The sequence below is a fragment of the Nicotiana attenuata genome, chromosome 8 (genome assembly GCF_001879085.1).
Source record: "Nicotiana attenuata strain UT chromosome 8, NIATTr2, whole genome shotgun sequence".
Lineage (NCBI taxonomy): Eukaryota > Viridiplantae > Streptophyta > Magnoliopsida > Solanales > Solanaceae > Nicotiana > Nicotiana attenuata.
This window is the reverse complement of record NC_031996.1, coordinates 3163680-3179248: the sequence shown is the minus strand read 5'-3', so window position 1 is coordinate 3179248 and position 15569 is coordinate 3163680. Positions and strand designations below refer to the sequence as shown.

Genomic DNA, 15569 nt, shown 5'->3' with positions numbered 1-15569 from the left:
GAATTATTTGTGCCATTAATTTTGCAAACGCGAGGTTGCGAGATGACAATAGGCACACAAGGGACCATCTAGAAGATGCGTCTATTAAGACCATAAAATATCTAAACGACCCACTAGGTGGGTGAATAGGTCCACAAATGTCCCCTTGTATACGTTCCAAAAACGCAGGGGACTCAATTCCAACCTTTGTTGGTGATGGTCTAATAATTAACTTGCCTTGATAACAAGAAGTGCAAGAAAATTCATCATTTAAAAGAATCTTTAAATTCTTTAATGGATGCCCATTTGAGTTTTCTATAATTCGTCTCATCATAATTGATCCAGGGTGTCCCAATCGATCATGCCAAAGTACAAAAGTATTGGAATTGATAACCTTTTGGTTTACAATAGAATGTGCCTCAATTGCACTAATTCTTGTCCAATACAGGCCACAAGACAAAGATGGGAACTTCTCAATAGCCCTTTTCTGCCCAGAGACATTTTTGGTAATGATGAGATATTCAAGATTATTCTCATCTATTGTCTCAATATGATATCCATTTCGACGGATATCTTTAAAACTCAACAAGTTCCTCTTGGACTTGGAGGAGAACATTGCATTCTCTATGATAAGTATTGTTCCCTTAGGCAGAGTTATAGTAGCTCTTCCAGAGCCTTCAATTAAATTACTACTACCAGAAATTGTAGTAACATCTGCCTTACACATACTTAAATGAGAGAAATATTTCTTCTCTTTGAATATTGTATGTGTCGTACATGAATCAATTAAACAAATATTTTTACAATTGAACTTTGATCCAAGTTTACCTAGAGAGATATCGACATTTGTTTGATCCATTGAATAAAGACTGTTGCACGTTTTCTAATCTTGATTCACAGTTGAAAAGTCTTCTAAGTCTTGATCAATTGTTTGCTAATTCTTCTCTAAGAGGTAAGTGAAGACAACGAACACCACTGACTTACATACACAACTTTTCAGCATAGGCGCAACTGGATATTGAAAACATAAAACATGTTTCTTAATCTTCTTGAGACGGTAGAGTCTCGTGCTGATAACGTGTTATAAAACAATAAAAGTAGAAGAACAATATTGCAGAGAAAGAGAGAGAAGGAATTCTTATTGAATTTTGGGATGAATTACAATGGAATAGAACCCTCTATTTATAGGGAGAGGTTGACTTAGCCACCAAGTAATAAACCCTAGAATCTCTCTAAATATGGACATTCACCACAGTTTTATTAATGATAGAGAAATAAAATAAGTATTAAAGTAGTGTTGAAAAGTTAGTTTGATTGATAATTCACGTAAAATTTAAACTGTAAGTAGACTAAATGAATTCTTAGAAAAGTAAGTAGTCTTTATATTTATATTTTCAATTATTTGAAACGAGCTATAGTGTCTCTCTCTTAAGATATTACTAAAGAAATATTGCTATATTTTTAGTATGTGTTAAAATTATTAGGAATTTTTACACAAGTAGCCATATTAAGAACAACAAATGAAATAAATTGCGTGTTGTATGTATATTCGCATTTCTTTCCAGTAATGTAATTAATTAGTTTTATATTTTTGTTATTGGACAACTAGTCATGTGTCTATGATTCTGTTTTCAATGGATGAATCGGGTAAAGATGGGCACAAATCTTTTATTTCGGCGGAGATTGAATCGATATTCATCGCTTCGCCATAACTTTTAGAAGGTACAGCATATGTCGTTGATTAGCCGGTCTGCTATATTATTAGAGAAATCAAAACCATATTTGTCGTTGATTAGTCAATCATATTTTCTGAAACGTTTAGCATTTGATTGGTCGTAGAAAATAACTTTTAAAAAAAAAAATAGATATATAATACTTATTAGCAAATGAAAGATTACATTTTTTAATATAAACTAAAAATTAAGATAGTTGTAAGAAAAATGGCTTCCACTCACAAGAGATGGAAGTCGTGTTTTCCCTAAGACGGAAAATATTTTCCTTGGAGCCAAATATTTCAATGGGAGCCTTGACATAAATGGTAAAGTTGATGTCATGTGACAATAGACCCTTATGGTTCGGCCCTTCCCCAGAACCCGTGCGTAGCGGGAGCTTAGTACGCCGGCTGCCTTTTTTTTAGGTCCTTTCTTGTTTGTACCATTGGTATTGTACAACAGACATTGAGCTCTGAAAATGAACATTTTTAGGACTATCATAAGATTGTGATTTTGACCTATGTTAAATGGACTCTTATTTCCGCTTGCATTGTTAGTCCTAAATCCGAATAAACAATGAGAGTTGCAGTATCTTGAACAACATAACACTAGTCATTCACCATGAATCTTCATAATAATGAATGTGTTGTTATATCGGGTACAGATACGGATCCAGGATTTAAATTATGGGTTTAACTTTTAAGGTTCTTAGCATTGAACTCGTTATATTATTTAAGTTATGAATTCATAGCTACTATTTTGACAAGAGTGGGTTGCTCTGGTGGTGAGCACCCTCCACTTCCAACCAAGAGGTTGTGCGTTCGAGTCACCCCAAAAGCAAGGTGGGGTGTTCTTGGAGGGAGGGAGCCGAGGGTCTATCGGAACCAGTCTCTACCCCAGGGTAGGGGTAAAGTCAGCGTGCACACTACCCTTCCCAGACCCCACTAGTGGGATTATACTGGGTTGTTGTTGTTGTATTCATAGCTACTCCCTCCGGTCCAAAATAAGTGATTTTTTGAATGTTTTCATACAGATTAAGAAATCTACCTTTTAGCATTAATTAGCAATGGAATTGACCATATTAACCTTTACTATCTCACATAAACACTCCTAACACATATTCCAACACCATTTACTCCAAGGACAATGTAGGAAAAAAATAATTAATTCATTCTTGAAATCTGAAAAAATCACTTATTTTGGACCACAAGAAAAAGGCCAAAAAATCACTTATTTTGGACCAGAGGGAGTACTATTTTGTTATAATTTTATTAAATTTTTACACATAAATTTATACATCGTGCTAAAAGTTCTAGCTTCATATGAACCCGGTACTAACAAGCTGCATCCGCCCCTAACCGGGTATATATAAGTATCCAACACAATTTTTGATAATTTTTCTCATATATTTCAAAGACTTCAAACAGAAATCCATATTCATATCACACTCAAGTTCGAACGATGATTAGCATATATAAACTGTGTGAATAGGCCATAGAAAGATAAAAGCAACCTTTGCAAATTGCAAGGTATAGAGCCTTCTCTGTTTAATCACTATAAGTCTGTTTATATTTTTTTACTATCAACTACATTCCGACTGCTGATAAGCAGAGTCACCTTTGTACATTTGTACAGTGATGAAGAACATAATAATAATAATTAGAATAGGAGAAGGCATAAGATGAAGCAACAGAAGAGAAAGATGGATACTCTGTTAAGAGACTTGTCCACCTGCATTTCTTGCCTTCTCATTCTAGAGTTACCATTTCCTGGGATGAGGTAAGGGCTTGGATAAGGATATGAAAATGAACTCGCGTCTGAGCCGCCCAACATCCTCGTGAGGAACATTTCTCCGAACATCACAACCATTGGGCTGAATAACCTAGTCATCGCAGTGCCTCCAACGGTAGATGGAGCTATAGCCGAAAAGCCACCAAAAGCGTGGGGATAATACAAAGAAGTGTGATGAAGTTGTTGATGAACGTGAGAAGTTGGCGATGATGTATTGACTTGTGTGGTTGTCCAAATGGCTGGAGGACGGCGAGGTATGGCCACATCAACTTGAGACTCAGTGGATCGGTGTTCTGCTGATGATGTCCCGCGGCCATAGAGAGGTACCAGTGAGGAGTTTGAGATGTGAGCTTTGCAGACCGGACATTTAGGTGTCTCTTCTGATCCGGGGTTAGAGTTCTCAACTTGGAGCCACTTGTAAATGCAAGGCCAGCAGTAGAGGTGACCGCAGAGGGTGACTACAGGATCATGAGCTGAATCGAGACAAATGTTGCAATCGAAACATCCCATCATATTTCCAGAGTTTACCATTGGAACCGGAACTGAGTTCCTCGTTTTAAGGGAAACGTCTTCATCAGATCCAAAACTGATTAAAGGTTCACCAAAAGATTGTTCTAGATCCATAGAATCTGTTAAAACGACATAAACTCACAAATATATCAATCAGCTGACGATATTCCTTCGAAAATCATCTACGAAATCCACATGAAAATAAAGAGCTGGTTTTCACCCATCTGAGAATACATGACGACAGGAGCTACGGCTATGTCTATGTTACATGAAGTTTCGCATTTACCGTCACATACAGTGGATACTTACACAACTATATCGATACATGCGCTATAATTTAGTCTATGTAACATAGGGCTATACTTCCATAACTAGGAACGGCACCATATAAAGAAAACATATATCTTTACCAGCATAGCTACATTTCTTTTTGCCTGTCCTCCTCGAACCAGATTAATACAAAATTAAGTTAGTAAAAAGGGCAGCACGGTGCACTAAGCTCCCGCTATGCGCGGGGTCCTGGGAAGGGCCGGACTACAAGGGTCTATTCTACGCAACCTTACCCTACATTCCTGCAAGAGGCTGTTTCTACTGATCGAACCCGTGACCTCCTAGTATCTACTAGTATTTATAATCGCAAAATACTGGCATTTGCTCCCCAAGAAAGAAATTCAAATCAGATCAGCACTAGATTAGTCATTAGACTATGCTCCACTTGGATTCATTACTTTTTCTTTAAGTTCCTTTGAAATGTGTTTGAATGTCCGTGCATTTCTCGCTCGCACTCAATACTTAAATGATAGCCCCCACCCTGTACTCCTGAGTCTCAATTCTGTTTTCATTTAACTATTTCCAACAATGCCCAAGGACATAAAATTTATGAGTGGAGATTTACTATTATGCTACAAGAATGAAACCAACATGTTACATTTTTTGAAGTACCGCAATCTGACAGGAAGCTTTAAATCATTAATTTCAGTAAGTTGCACACACAGAGGCAATCCAAATAATCTAAATATGTATGCTCAGTACACCACGAAACAAGATTAGCAGCAAAGCAGAATTTTAAGCAAAATTTTCTGAATGCATGCTAAAACAAAAGCACGAAAAAGTAAGTGCAAATGACAATGAGAGAGCCACGATTAAGATCTTCATGAATGAAAAGGAGCCAATGGCAACAAATAGAGAATAATGAGACTTCAATAAAATTAAATGCACCGCACATTTTCCCACTAAAAATGGGATGTCAACAACCAAACTTCAAAAATTTCAGAATTTTGTAAGCTATTACGCAACATTTGATTACTTTGGATTCATTATCACATGTTCGTTCTTTTGAGGTTAAATTTTTTCTTCCGAAAAGGGTCCAAATGCCTCTAAACTATTGGAAAAGGTTTAAAAATACCCTTCATCCACCTATTGGGCTAAAAATATCCCTCCATCCACTTTTTTGGTTCACGTATGCCCTTTATCCACATTTTCCATTCCTTGGAGGGGATTCTTATGCGAGAAACATTGTCTTGCGACAAATGAAAAGAAAAGCAACCTATTTTATAAAGCATTAACATTATTGACAATTGCTCTAATCAATTAGTTCGAGCCGTGGAGTGTGGCCCTTGGGGTGTGGCCCTTCCCCAGACCCCGCATAAACGCAGGATGCTTTGTGCACCAAGTTGTCCTGTCCTTTGCTCTAATCAATTAGGCATGCTTTAACCTTAACCATTGAACATAAAGCCTAAATATGATCTTTTGAAAATACACATCAAACGAGATCAATCACCACGCAAATCACGAAGCCAAGAGTTCAACTATAAATCCTCTATATTCATTTTTCTTTATTTGGATCCATTTCTTTTCAATACTAAATAATTTATCTTCTAAGCCAAATTAGACATTCTTATACAACGAAAGGAATTTTCTAATTGCCAAATTTATCCTACACATTATATATACAAGTTTCGACTTTATCTGCATTATACTCTATTCTATCTATGAAGCCCGGGACGGAGCTAAAAGCCCGAATACGGGTTCGTTTGAACCAAGTAGCATTTGCTCAAACACATTGTTTGTGTTAAAAAATTCATTAAATATAAACAAATAATAAATTTAGAATCCAGTTATTAGCACTTAAAATCGTCGTTCTAAAATCTAAAACACATGACGTTGAAATTCTGGCTTTGCGTGTGTATGAAGCAAAAGATTAACAGAAAATAAAATTAAGGAAACCACGAAACAAAACAGAACATTAACAGAATACAATGCGAATAATGTACCGGCGCGTGGGATAACGGAGAGTATGAACCGAGACTGAATCGCGTGGAGGAGGAGATTATCAACGGCGAATCTCAAAAAAAAGGTGTCGTTGGAAGTGATTTTGGAGGAGAAATGAAGTTATGAAGGAAGAAATGGAGAGCAAATGTTGCAATGAATGAGGTGTGAATTATTTGGGTAGTATTTATTATTTAAAAACAGTAAAATGTTTTTCTCGACCGCAAATGGGAGAGAAATATGGGTTGACACGTGAAGAGGGAGGCGCGTGTGGCGGTTTTGTCTCTTGGAGTTACACGTGGCCTTATGCTACACGCGCTTGGATCTGGTCCTTTTTATGGAGAATACACTTTTATCAAAATAATTTTTTAGAGAAGTAACATTTGACGTGTAAATATCATTTAACTATTATATACAAATTATCCAAAAAATAATTTTTTATTATTATAAAATATAAAAATTAAAATTTTCAGAAGGTATATTTTACTAATTAAAAATTAAAGAAAGCTAAACGAATTTCATCTAAATAGATTTTCAATCGTTTTCGTGCAACGGAGAATGAAAAACTTACACTTTAATACGTATTCTTCAAATCTTAGACTTTATACAAGATGAAGAACTTTTGCCCAAAAGAATATATTTTAAGATCTTTCAACGAAATAAAATCTTTAATTATAGAAATATATGGCAATCCGATGCACTAAGCTCCCACTATGCGTGGGATCCGGGGAAGGGCAGGACCATAACGGTCTATCGAAAACATCCTCTCTATCCCATAGGGTTGTATGGGTCAAAATCTGACAACACGTGGTTCAGCCTAAAAGGAATGGCGAGGAGTCGCTGAGTTGTGGTCGTATTCATAAGACGTCATAACAACGATTATCTCGGCCACTGCCGAGATCGAACTATCTAAAAGATCGTGTGGCAAGGCATATGTCATGACATTTAAGGGGGGGGCGGCACAATGCACAATGAACAAACTAAGACCCTCTGGCTAAGAACCATTGGATAAAAGGATATAATTGCTATATAAATAGGAGGGAGAGAACAAGAAAAGGGGATCCTCTTCCGAGAGGAGAGGGGGGCGGAAGAACCAGAGAGTGCTATAAGAGAAAAACACGAAGAATTACAGATCAGGGCGACAAGTCTTCGTAATCATTTCTCTTGAGGCAAACAAGATAGATCTTGCAATTATCAATGACTTTCCCTCTATTCCTCCTTTATTTTCATGTGTTGCGGGACAATACGTGATGTATGTAAGCATATTACTTATATTTGGTATCTTCTATAAATATCGAAAGTTCATGAGCTTGATTATATCTTATTCTCTTATTCAATGTACTTTAATGTTTAGTCTAGAGTTGGTTAAGATTTATCCTTTATTCCATCATTAATTGGTTTAACAAAAGGTTTAACACTTTTTGGTCAAACAAGGGTAAGAATAAAGTGTGTGTACACACTACCCGCCCAAACCCCACTTGTAAAATATACTGAGTTGTTGTTGTTATTGTAACAATGTTTTAATGGTAAGTAGTTGTATGTAATTTTTAGTACTACTTTTCATCTAGTTTCTAGTTATGTAAAAAAAATTGATAAATCAACTATCAGAATTAAGACCAAAAATAAGTCTTTATTATACTCTCGCGTCACCGTCTCCCACTGCGGGAAAAGAAGCCTAACTGTAGGTTGCTTTTCGATCCGGCGGCCTAACAGTAGGTCGCTTTTCGATCTAGCGGCCAAACAGTAGGTCGCTATTCGAAAAGCACCTAGATGCAATGTTAATTATGATGGTGAAAATAGCATAAGTGGAATTTGGTGCTCTACTCTGTTGTTTCTATTTATGCACTATGCATAAAACCAAAATACTTTCGACACAATTTAAATATATTTGATGATCACTAAAAATTTAACAAATATTAAATTTAAACATAATTTCAAAAGTAGAATGAGTTCTGTTAAAAACCTTCAAGGTTGAACCCATCAAATTTAAATCATACATTTTTCCTTTGCATAAAACTCTGCAATGATTAGATACTACTGCAACAACAACAACAACAACAAAAAAGTCCGGGGAGGGTAGTACAAAAGCGGATCCACGGTTTAAACTCTATGGGTTCAACCTTTAAGGTTTTTAGTATTGAATTTATTATATACTTAAAGTTATGGGTTCATATCCACTATTTATTACAATTTCAGTGAATTTTTGTACATAAATTTGTACTCAGTTTTGAAAGTTATGGGTTCAATTGAACCTGTTGCAATATGACTACATCCGCCTCTGGGGTAGTATGTACGCGACCTTAACCCTATCCTAGGAAGGTAGAGAAGTTGTTTCCGATAAACCCTCAGTTCAAGAAAGATGAAAAGAAACAATAGAAACAAGCAATTTCAACAACGGCCATTGATTAGATACAACAGACCCCCAAAATTACATGTAGAATACCTGATGCCATGTTCTGCAATAACAACACAAGGATCCTTCTAAAGGAAAATGTAGCACAGAATACCAGTGAAATTCAGACGTGAAAGAAATTCAATTACTAACATTTTCTTTTTGACGAGTAACATTCGGTTACTAATGTAATGCAAAAGTAAGAGGAGAGGAATGTATATCCGCAATCTATACAGAAGCATTTCAGGTTTATTCAGAATATTCTACCTGTGTTGTGAAGGCAAAGAGAGAATATATAAAGAAGAGAAACAGCTAACTTCTCATAATCTATATTTGCACTGCACCATTTTACAAGAACTTCTCTATGCTGGTGGTCAATGTCGTTTTGGGAACTGCGCCAATGACTGCATCTTTCTTCTCTCCGTCCTTGAAAATCATGACAGTTGGAATACTTCGGATCCCATATTCGCTTGCAGTTGAGGGGCTTTCATCTGTATTCAGCTGGAAGAATTTAAACTTGCCAGCGTATTCCTGTGATAGCTCGCCAATGACGGGATGAATCATTCGGCATGGACCACACCATGGAGCCCAAAATTCGACCAAGACAGGTAAATCGGACTCAATTACAAGTGATTTCCATGTTTTGTCGGTAACGGCAGGCACTGCATTTTCCATGAACCATGTTAGACAAGAAAAAAAACTGATAAATGATGGGAGTGTGGCAGAAGCAATGCTTATCAGAGCAACCTAAAACTGAGAAACAATACGAAATTTACTACCGGAGATAGCTGATGCATTGAATATCTTAACATCCTATTAAGTTAGGCCAAAGAGAAAATTTACAACATCTGGTCTCATTCATTCAACTAAGGATTATTCTATGTACTAGTGCAATGCCTATAGTCGCACAAAAGCATAAGTAATGCTTCCCACTTTACTGAAGAACGAAGCCAGCGCAAAGTCAACCGCACAGATTTCCGACATCTGAACACAAGGTTAAAGTAACTTACATAACATATTGCATAGATGCTTTTACTCAATAGGCAAAGTACTCATAGGTGTCTGAAAGTTGATACAGAAGCTTGAGACAGTACAAGCTTCTTGTTGTTCCAAAGCTTACCTCATCATGAGTCACCAAGCTAATGAGTATAAATGAATTCTAAGAAGGTTAGCAAGTAGCAAATTTCCACTAAAAATATTACATATAGCCCCTTAGATGTCTTTGACTAGGGGTGTTCACGGTTTGACGGAAAACCGATCCAAACCGAAAACCGAACCAAACCGATTAAGTAAACTGATATTTTTTTTGATTTGGATTGGTTTTGGTTTTAAATTTTAAAAACCGATAATATTTGGTTTGGTTTTGGTTCTATTTTAAAAAACCGAAAAATAAACCGAACCAAACCGATTAATTATATATAAAATTTAATAATTATTTATATACAATATAATATCTTTTTGTTAATAATTTTAATTGTTATTTTGAATTTTGGTTTATCCTGGTATATCTTATAAGATTGCCTAAGCCCAAAACAATAGGATTCGACCAATTTTCTTGCACATACTTTTGCCTAAAAGAAGAGTTAAAAAAAAAATCACCACAAGAGTAAAGAAAGCACATTCAAATTGCAAGACAACAATGGCTAAAGCTTGAGAAAGCAAACTTTTAGTTTGTTTTTTGTTCATTCTTTTCATATAAACATGTAAATAAACTTTCAGTTCTCAAAGAAATATATAAAAAGCATAAATTTGGCCAATTATTTTCAAATTGTTGTCTAGCGTTGTTTTAATATTATCGACTTATCATTAGCTTACTAAGAACCGAAAAACCGAACCAAACCGAACCAAACCAACAACAATCAAATCGATGGTTTGTATTTAATTTGGTTTGGTTTTGGTTTTAAAATTTTAAAACCGATTAAATTGGTTTGGTTTTGGTTTTAATCAAAAACCGACCAAACCGAACCGTAAACACCCCTATCTTTGACATTCAACTTGGCAGAGGTGGATAGTGGCGACATCGGGTTCATCTCAACCCAGTAATAGTGGAGCATAAATTTATGTGTAAAAACCTACAAAAAATGCAACAAATAGTAGATTCCATATTGTTGAAAATATAATGGGTTCAACGCTAAGAATCTAAGTTGCAGCTGCGAGGTTGGTTCTGGAAGACGGGGAAAAAGATCTTGGGCAGGGACTGTATAGGTGGGGAGGGGGAGAAGTGAAGAAGACAAAGTTGCTCGTCATGACACAACTAAATAGCAAAACCAAGTAACCAACCTCCAGAAAGTGCGCAAGTAAACCAGAAGAAAAGCCAAATTAATTCAGATACATATTACCAAATAAATTTATCTTTAGAAAAGAAATGTAAGGAATTCCAACGATATCTGATTAGCAGTACAGCGGAAGCCCTTAGTCTAGTTAGAACGAGATGCGTACATCACTTAAATATGGAACAGATGTGTTGGAACAAAAATATTGCTAGCTTGCCTCAACTTCTGTTCCTAAAACGACAGATTTACCCTTCAATAATGCAGTTTTAAATGGCTTGGAACTAGTTTACACAGAAAGATTCAAAATTTTATTATAGTATTATGTTATAACCTTGAATATTTCTTAATACATTACTCAAGTTCTTAGTAAGTAGAGTTACTCGAACAGCCAGTGAATGGTCCAGGTGTGTGCAAAATGACCCGAAATCCCGAATAACATTCCACTGAAAATTTAAGCAATAACAATATATACAAATTTTATTGAATAGATTCCGGCATCAATTTTACTGAGCCGCCTCCGAATAGGAATATCACAGAAGAAACAAGATACGTTGTTCTAGGCCAAAAGAATCACAACTAAAAACAATTATCCATCATTAAGTAGTGAATTTGACGGGAAAGAAGAGTAGAAACACCTTGAACAGCTGTTTCCTGAGCCTCACAGACGACTCGTCCACTACGGCGAACGGATTTTGACTGTGAGCTGAGGGAGACCGGCGACCGGACCGGCTGGAACTTAAGTCCTCTGAACTGAGAAAAATTAACGGAGGAGCGACGGCCGGAGGACGAAGAAGAATCCGCTATAGGAGCCAAACGCGCCGATGAGAAAACGGAGGCGCGTGGAACTGCGATGGTTTCCAACACACCAGCCATTGAAATAGTAGAGAGAGAAAGAGTGAATAACGGCGATGTGTAAGAGAGAGAGAGAGTCCTGATTTTAATTAATTTTTTTTACAGACAAAATGTTAGTGAGAGTGAGGTCTGTGGTTCTGTTTTTGTGAGATTTCACATGATACGAATATCCGTTCGTTAGGATCAGGACTCCACGTGATTCGCACGTGACTTTTTTTTATATATACTTCCAAAAATTTTATTTTCGTGGGTAGAATATTTTTCGAGAAAATATCTTCTTTGAAATTATCTTTCTGTTCTTGCTTGTCATATTACCAAAATTATTTATAGGCATAAATCTTTAAAAGGCATGTGATCTTATTCGGTTATTACTTATGCACACTTGTCTTAACTCTCAATTGTGTCAAATAATGCATACCTGAAAATGATTTCACTATCAAACGAATTATTCTTTGATCATAAGTTTTTCATGTCTTTTAAATATTTTAAACTATTAAATATAATGACTTATAATACTTTTTATATAATTTTTAAATATATAAATTATATTTGAAAAAGTTAAAAGATTCTATATTCAAATATACATTCAAAAATAAAAAAATTAAATTTCAAAAAATAAAAAATATCATATAAATTAGGACAGAAGGAGTAACGTATTTCTCAAAAGGGAAAAGGGTCAAATATATCCCTCTACTTTGATATATTATTCACATTTACCCTCTGTTATACTATCGGGTCAAATCTACACTCATCGTTAGCAAAGTTTTCAAATTTACCCTCTAATCTAACGGAAAGCCCCAAATTCCCAAACTCCTTCTAGTTACTACAATTTTTTCTCAGAAATTACTTATCCCTACGTGTATTCTACCAGAGAAGAAAATATCCTCGACAAGTTGATTTCTTGTTCCACTTGATTTTTTAGAGAAGGGGACTTTAACAAACTCGCCACCTCCAGGCATGAGAATACCAGTAAATATCCTTTGAAAGGATGTTCTGAAGCTGGACATAAATTTAAACAAATTATTTATTTTAGGATTTCTCAGACAATACTAAAGAATCAAATGTCACAAATTTCATGCAGAAGTGCATACGCAAGCGAAATTTGCGTCAAATGACATGCTAAATCCAGATCCGAAAGGGAGTGCATTTACATGGATACCAACGGCCTTGTTATGCATGTAGTCCTTAAAAAATAGTAAATATTAGTAACAACTTCATAGGCGAATGCATTTCGACCACCTAAAGAATCAAATAAATATCTTCCAAATTATCTACGGTATTTCACTCATCCTCATTCCGTTGGAGACATACACATAAACTGTGTATTCTGCCTTTCATTTATGGTTTGAGCATAACCAAAGACAAGGGGAATAATATATTGTAACTCTACACTCCCATTTCTATAATATGGACCTTTTTTCTTCTCTGGTGGATCACACAGAAGAGATGACTGATTTGTGAGAAAGAATTACAGTAAATAGAAGGGATTTGGGGCTTTCCGTTAGGTTAGAGGGTAAATTTGAAAACTTTGCTAATGGTGAGGGTATATTTAACCCGATAGTATAATGGAGGGTAAATGTGAATAATATATCAAAATAGAGGGGTATATTTGACCCTTTTCCCTTCTCAAAATGTATATCCTCCCGGCTATTGCTGCTAGCCGAATGGGTTTCAGTTCATTCAAAGACAATAGGGACGAGCCATTACAAACGGTGTGATACTTTTTGGAGATTTATTTTAGAATCAACACAACTACTAGTATATTTTCTCAGAATGCACACAAAATTCGCACATACATTTCATTCTACTTCTCTCACCCCACAGATCATGATATCTGAAGCATTATCAGTGCCCTCGTCCAGAGACGGATTGATGGTAGGCTATAATTACGTATTTTAGTCGCTTATCACACTCTAATTTACTGTACTTTTATTGTGTTTGGCTTTAATCGCTAGTGTTTTGCACTTATTGTGTGTTTTATGCCTTGTAGGAGTGATTCCGAGTATGTAGATGTTGTGGTACTAATTCGAGCTATTTGAATCTTTGAATTCTAAGTAAAATCCGAAGGGATTAAGCCGGGATCTCATTCGGGAGTCGAGGATCAATTCTGGACGTCAAAATTTAAGGAAGAAGCAACTGCTGAAGAAATGCACTAGTGTGAGGCACTGTGTGACGCATTAGTGCAAATTTTTATCAAAAATTTCCAAAGTTCAGAGACTGGATTTTTTTATGTTTGGCAGGAAAAAGCATTAGTGCGACGCACAGTGCGACCCATGAAAAGCAATAAGTTTGCAAGTTTTCCTATTTCGGCTAGGAAAAGGAGATTTCGTCTTGGCCCAACCTTACATGGTATAAATACATGTAAAAACTTTATTTTGAGGACTTTTGACATACTTTAGACCTAAGGACAACACACCACGCTTGGAGGAGGCTTCTAACTAGTTTTTATTCTCTTCTCTTCTCTTCTTTTAGTTTCATAGTTTATTAGTTCTAGAGTTGTGGGTGCTACATGAACGTTGTAGTTTGAAGCTTGAATTGTTCTTATTATTTTTATCATGTTGGTTTATTTATTCAATCTTGTGCTTAATTATTTGATTGCATGATCACCAATTGAATACTATCTATGAATCTAGGATTGAACTCGGGAGAGGTAATTCTAGATTGCATATAAGATTGAGTAGAGCAAGATCTTGAACTTAAGTATCGGGAATGGATTTGCGGTTAGGATAGGAATATACCTAATCGCGTTGCTTGGTTATTATATGGGAATTATAAATGTTTTCTTGTTAGTCCTAATTCCATAGGAATATAGGCGTTAGGTTAGCTTGAATAGGTGAGTTGTACTTCGGGAGAAGGCTACGAGCAATATTAACCCCGTCAATCAGTAAACTAGATAAATTAATTAGACAATTTAGGTAGAAAAACTCAACGGGATTGTTAGCTAATTACCCATAGCTCTAGAATATTTTCTCCCATTGAATTCGTCTTTAAGTTTGTCGTCGTTTTCTTTAATCTCTTAATTTGTTACTTTAGATTAATTTTAGTTAAATATTCATACTTTAGGATTCGCTTGAATAGATTAATTGTTTGGTTTAATTTAGTTGATAGTTAATCACAAGTCCCTGTGGGTACGATATCTGGACTAACAATCATATATTACTTGTTGATCACGTATACTTGCGTGTGCGTTTGCGAGCAACAAGTTTTTGGCGCCGTTGTCGGGGACCTAGTAATTAACTATTCTACGAGATTAGATGTTTACTTTTTGTCTATTCAAGTTTTTTATTTTTATCTTAGTTTAATATTTTATTATCTTTGTTGACATGGCATCTTGGAATGACAATTGGTCGAATATTGGTTACTCTTATTATGGTGATCCTTGTCCATATTATGGAGGACCACACGTGTGGCAAAATTGTGAATCTCCATCTTATGAGGGGAATCTTTGTAATGTGTGTGGTTGTCAAGGTGACCATTGGGATGGTTGTCCTAATTCTTATTATCCCTCTCAGAGCTCTTATTATAATATTTCTAATGATATTTATGAGTTTGATAGGAGCAAGAAAGTGGAGGATATAGAATGCGTTGCGCGTATTATGGACATGATGAGGCAAGTAGTAGCCGAGCAACAGGACATGATGAGGCAAGTAGCCGAGCAACAAGTTCTTAGCGCCTTAGCGATCAAGGACTGCAGGCTAGAATGGACGAATTAATGGCCAATTTTCAAGAAGAACCTCAACTCGACGAAGAGAGCGAGTTCCCATAAGAAGATAACTTTGAAGAAGCAGATAT

General features: G+C 35.8%; 2 protein-coding genes across 2 annotated transcripts; both read right to left on the bottom strand.

Moving 5' to 3' along the window:
* On the bottom strand, positions 3128 to 6493 carry LOC109230748 (E3 ubiquitin-protein ligase RMA3-like). The gene is made up of 2 exons (XM_019396160.1): positions 6266 to 6493; positions 3128 to 4111 (listed from the first exon to the last, which is right to left on the bottom strand). Exon 2 carries the CDS (start codon positions 4104 to 4106, stop codon positions 3351 to 3353), a length of 756 nt encoding a protein of 251 aa, XP_019251705.1. The 5' UTR covers positions 4107 to 4111; positions 6266 to 6493; the 3' UTR covers positions 3128 to 3350.
* LOC109230747 (thioredoxin-like) lies at positions 8647 to 11918 on the bottom strand. The gene is made up of 2 exons (XM_019396159.1): positions 11561 to 11918; positions 8647 to 9314 (listed from the first exon to the last, which is right to left on the bottom strand). The coding sequence occupies exons 1-2, from the start codon at positions 11796 to 11798 to the stop codon at positions 9001 to 9003; spliced, it is 552 nt and encodes a 183-aa protein (XP_019251704.1). The 5' UTR covers positions 11799 to 11918; the 3' UTR covers positions 8647 to 9000.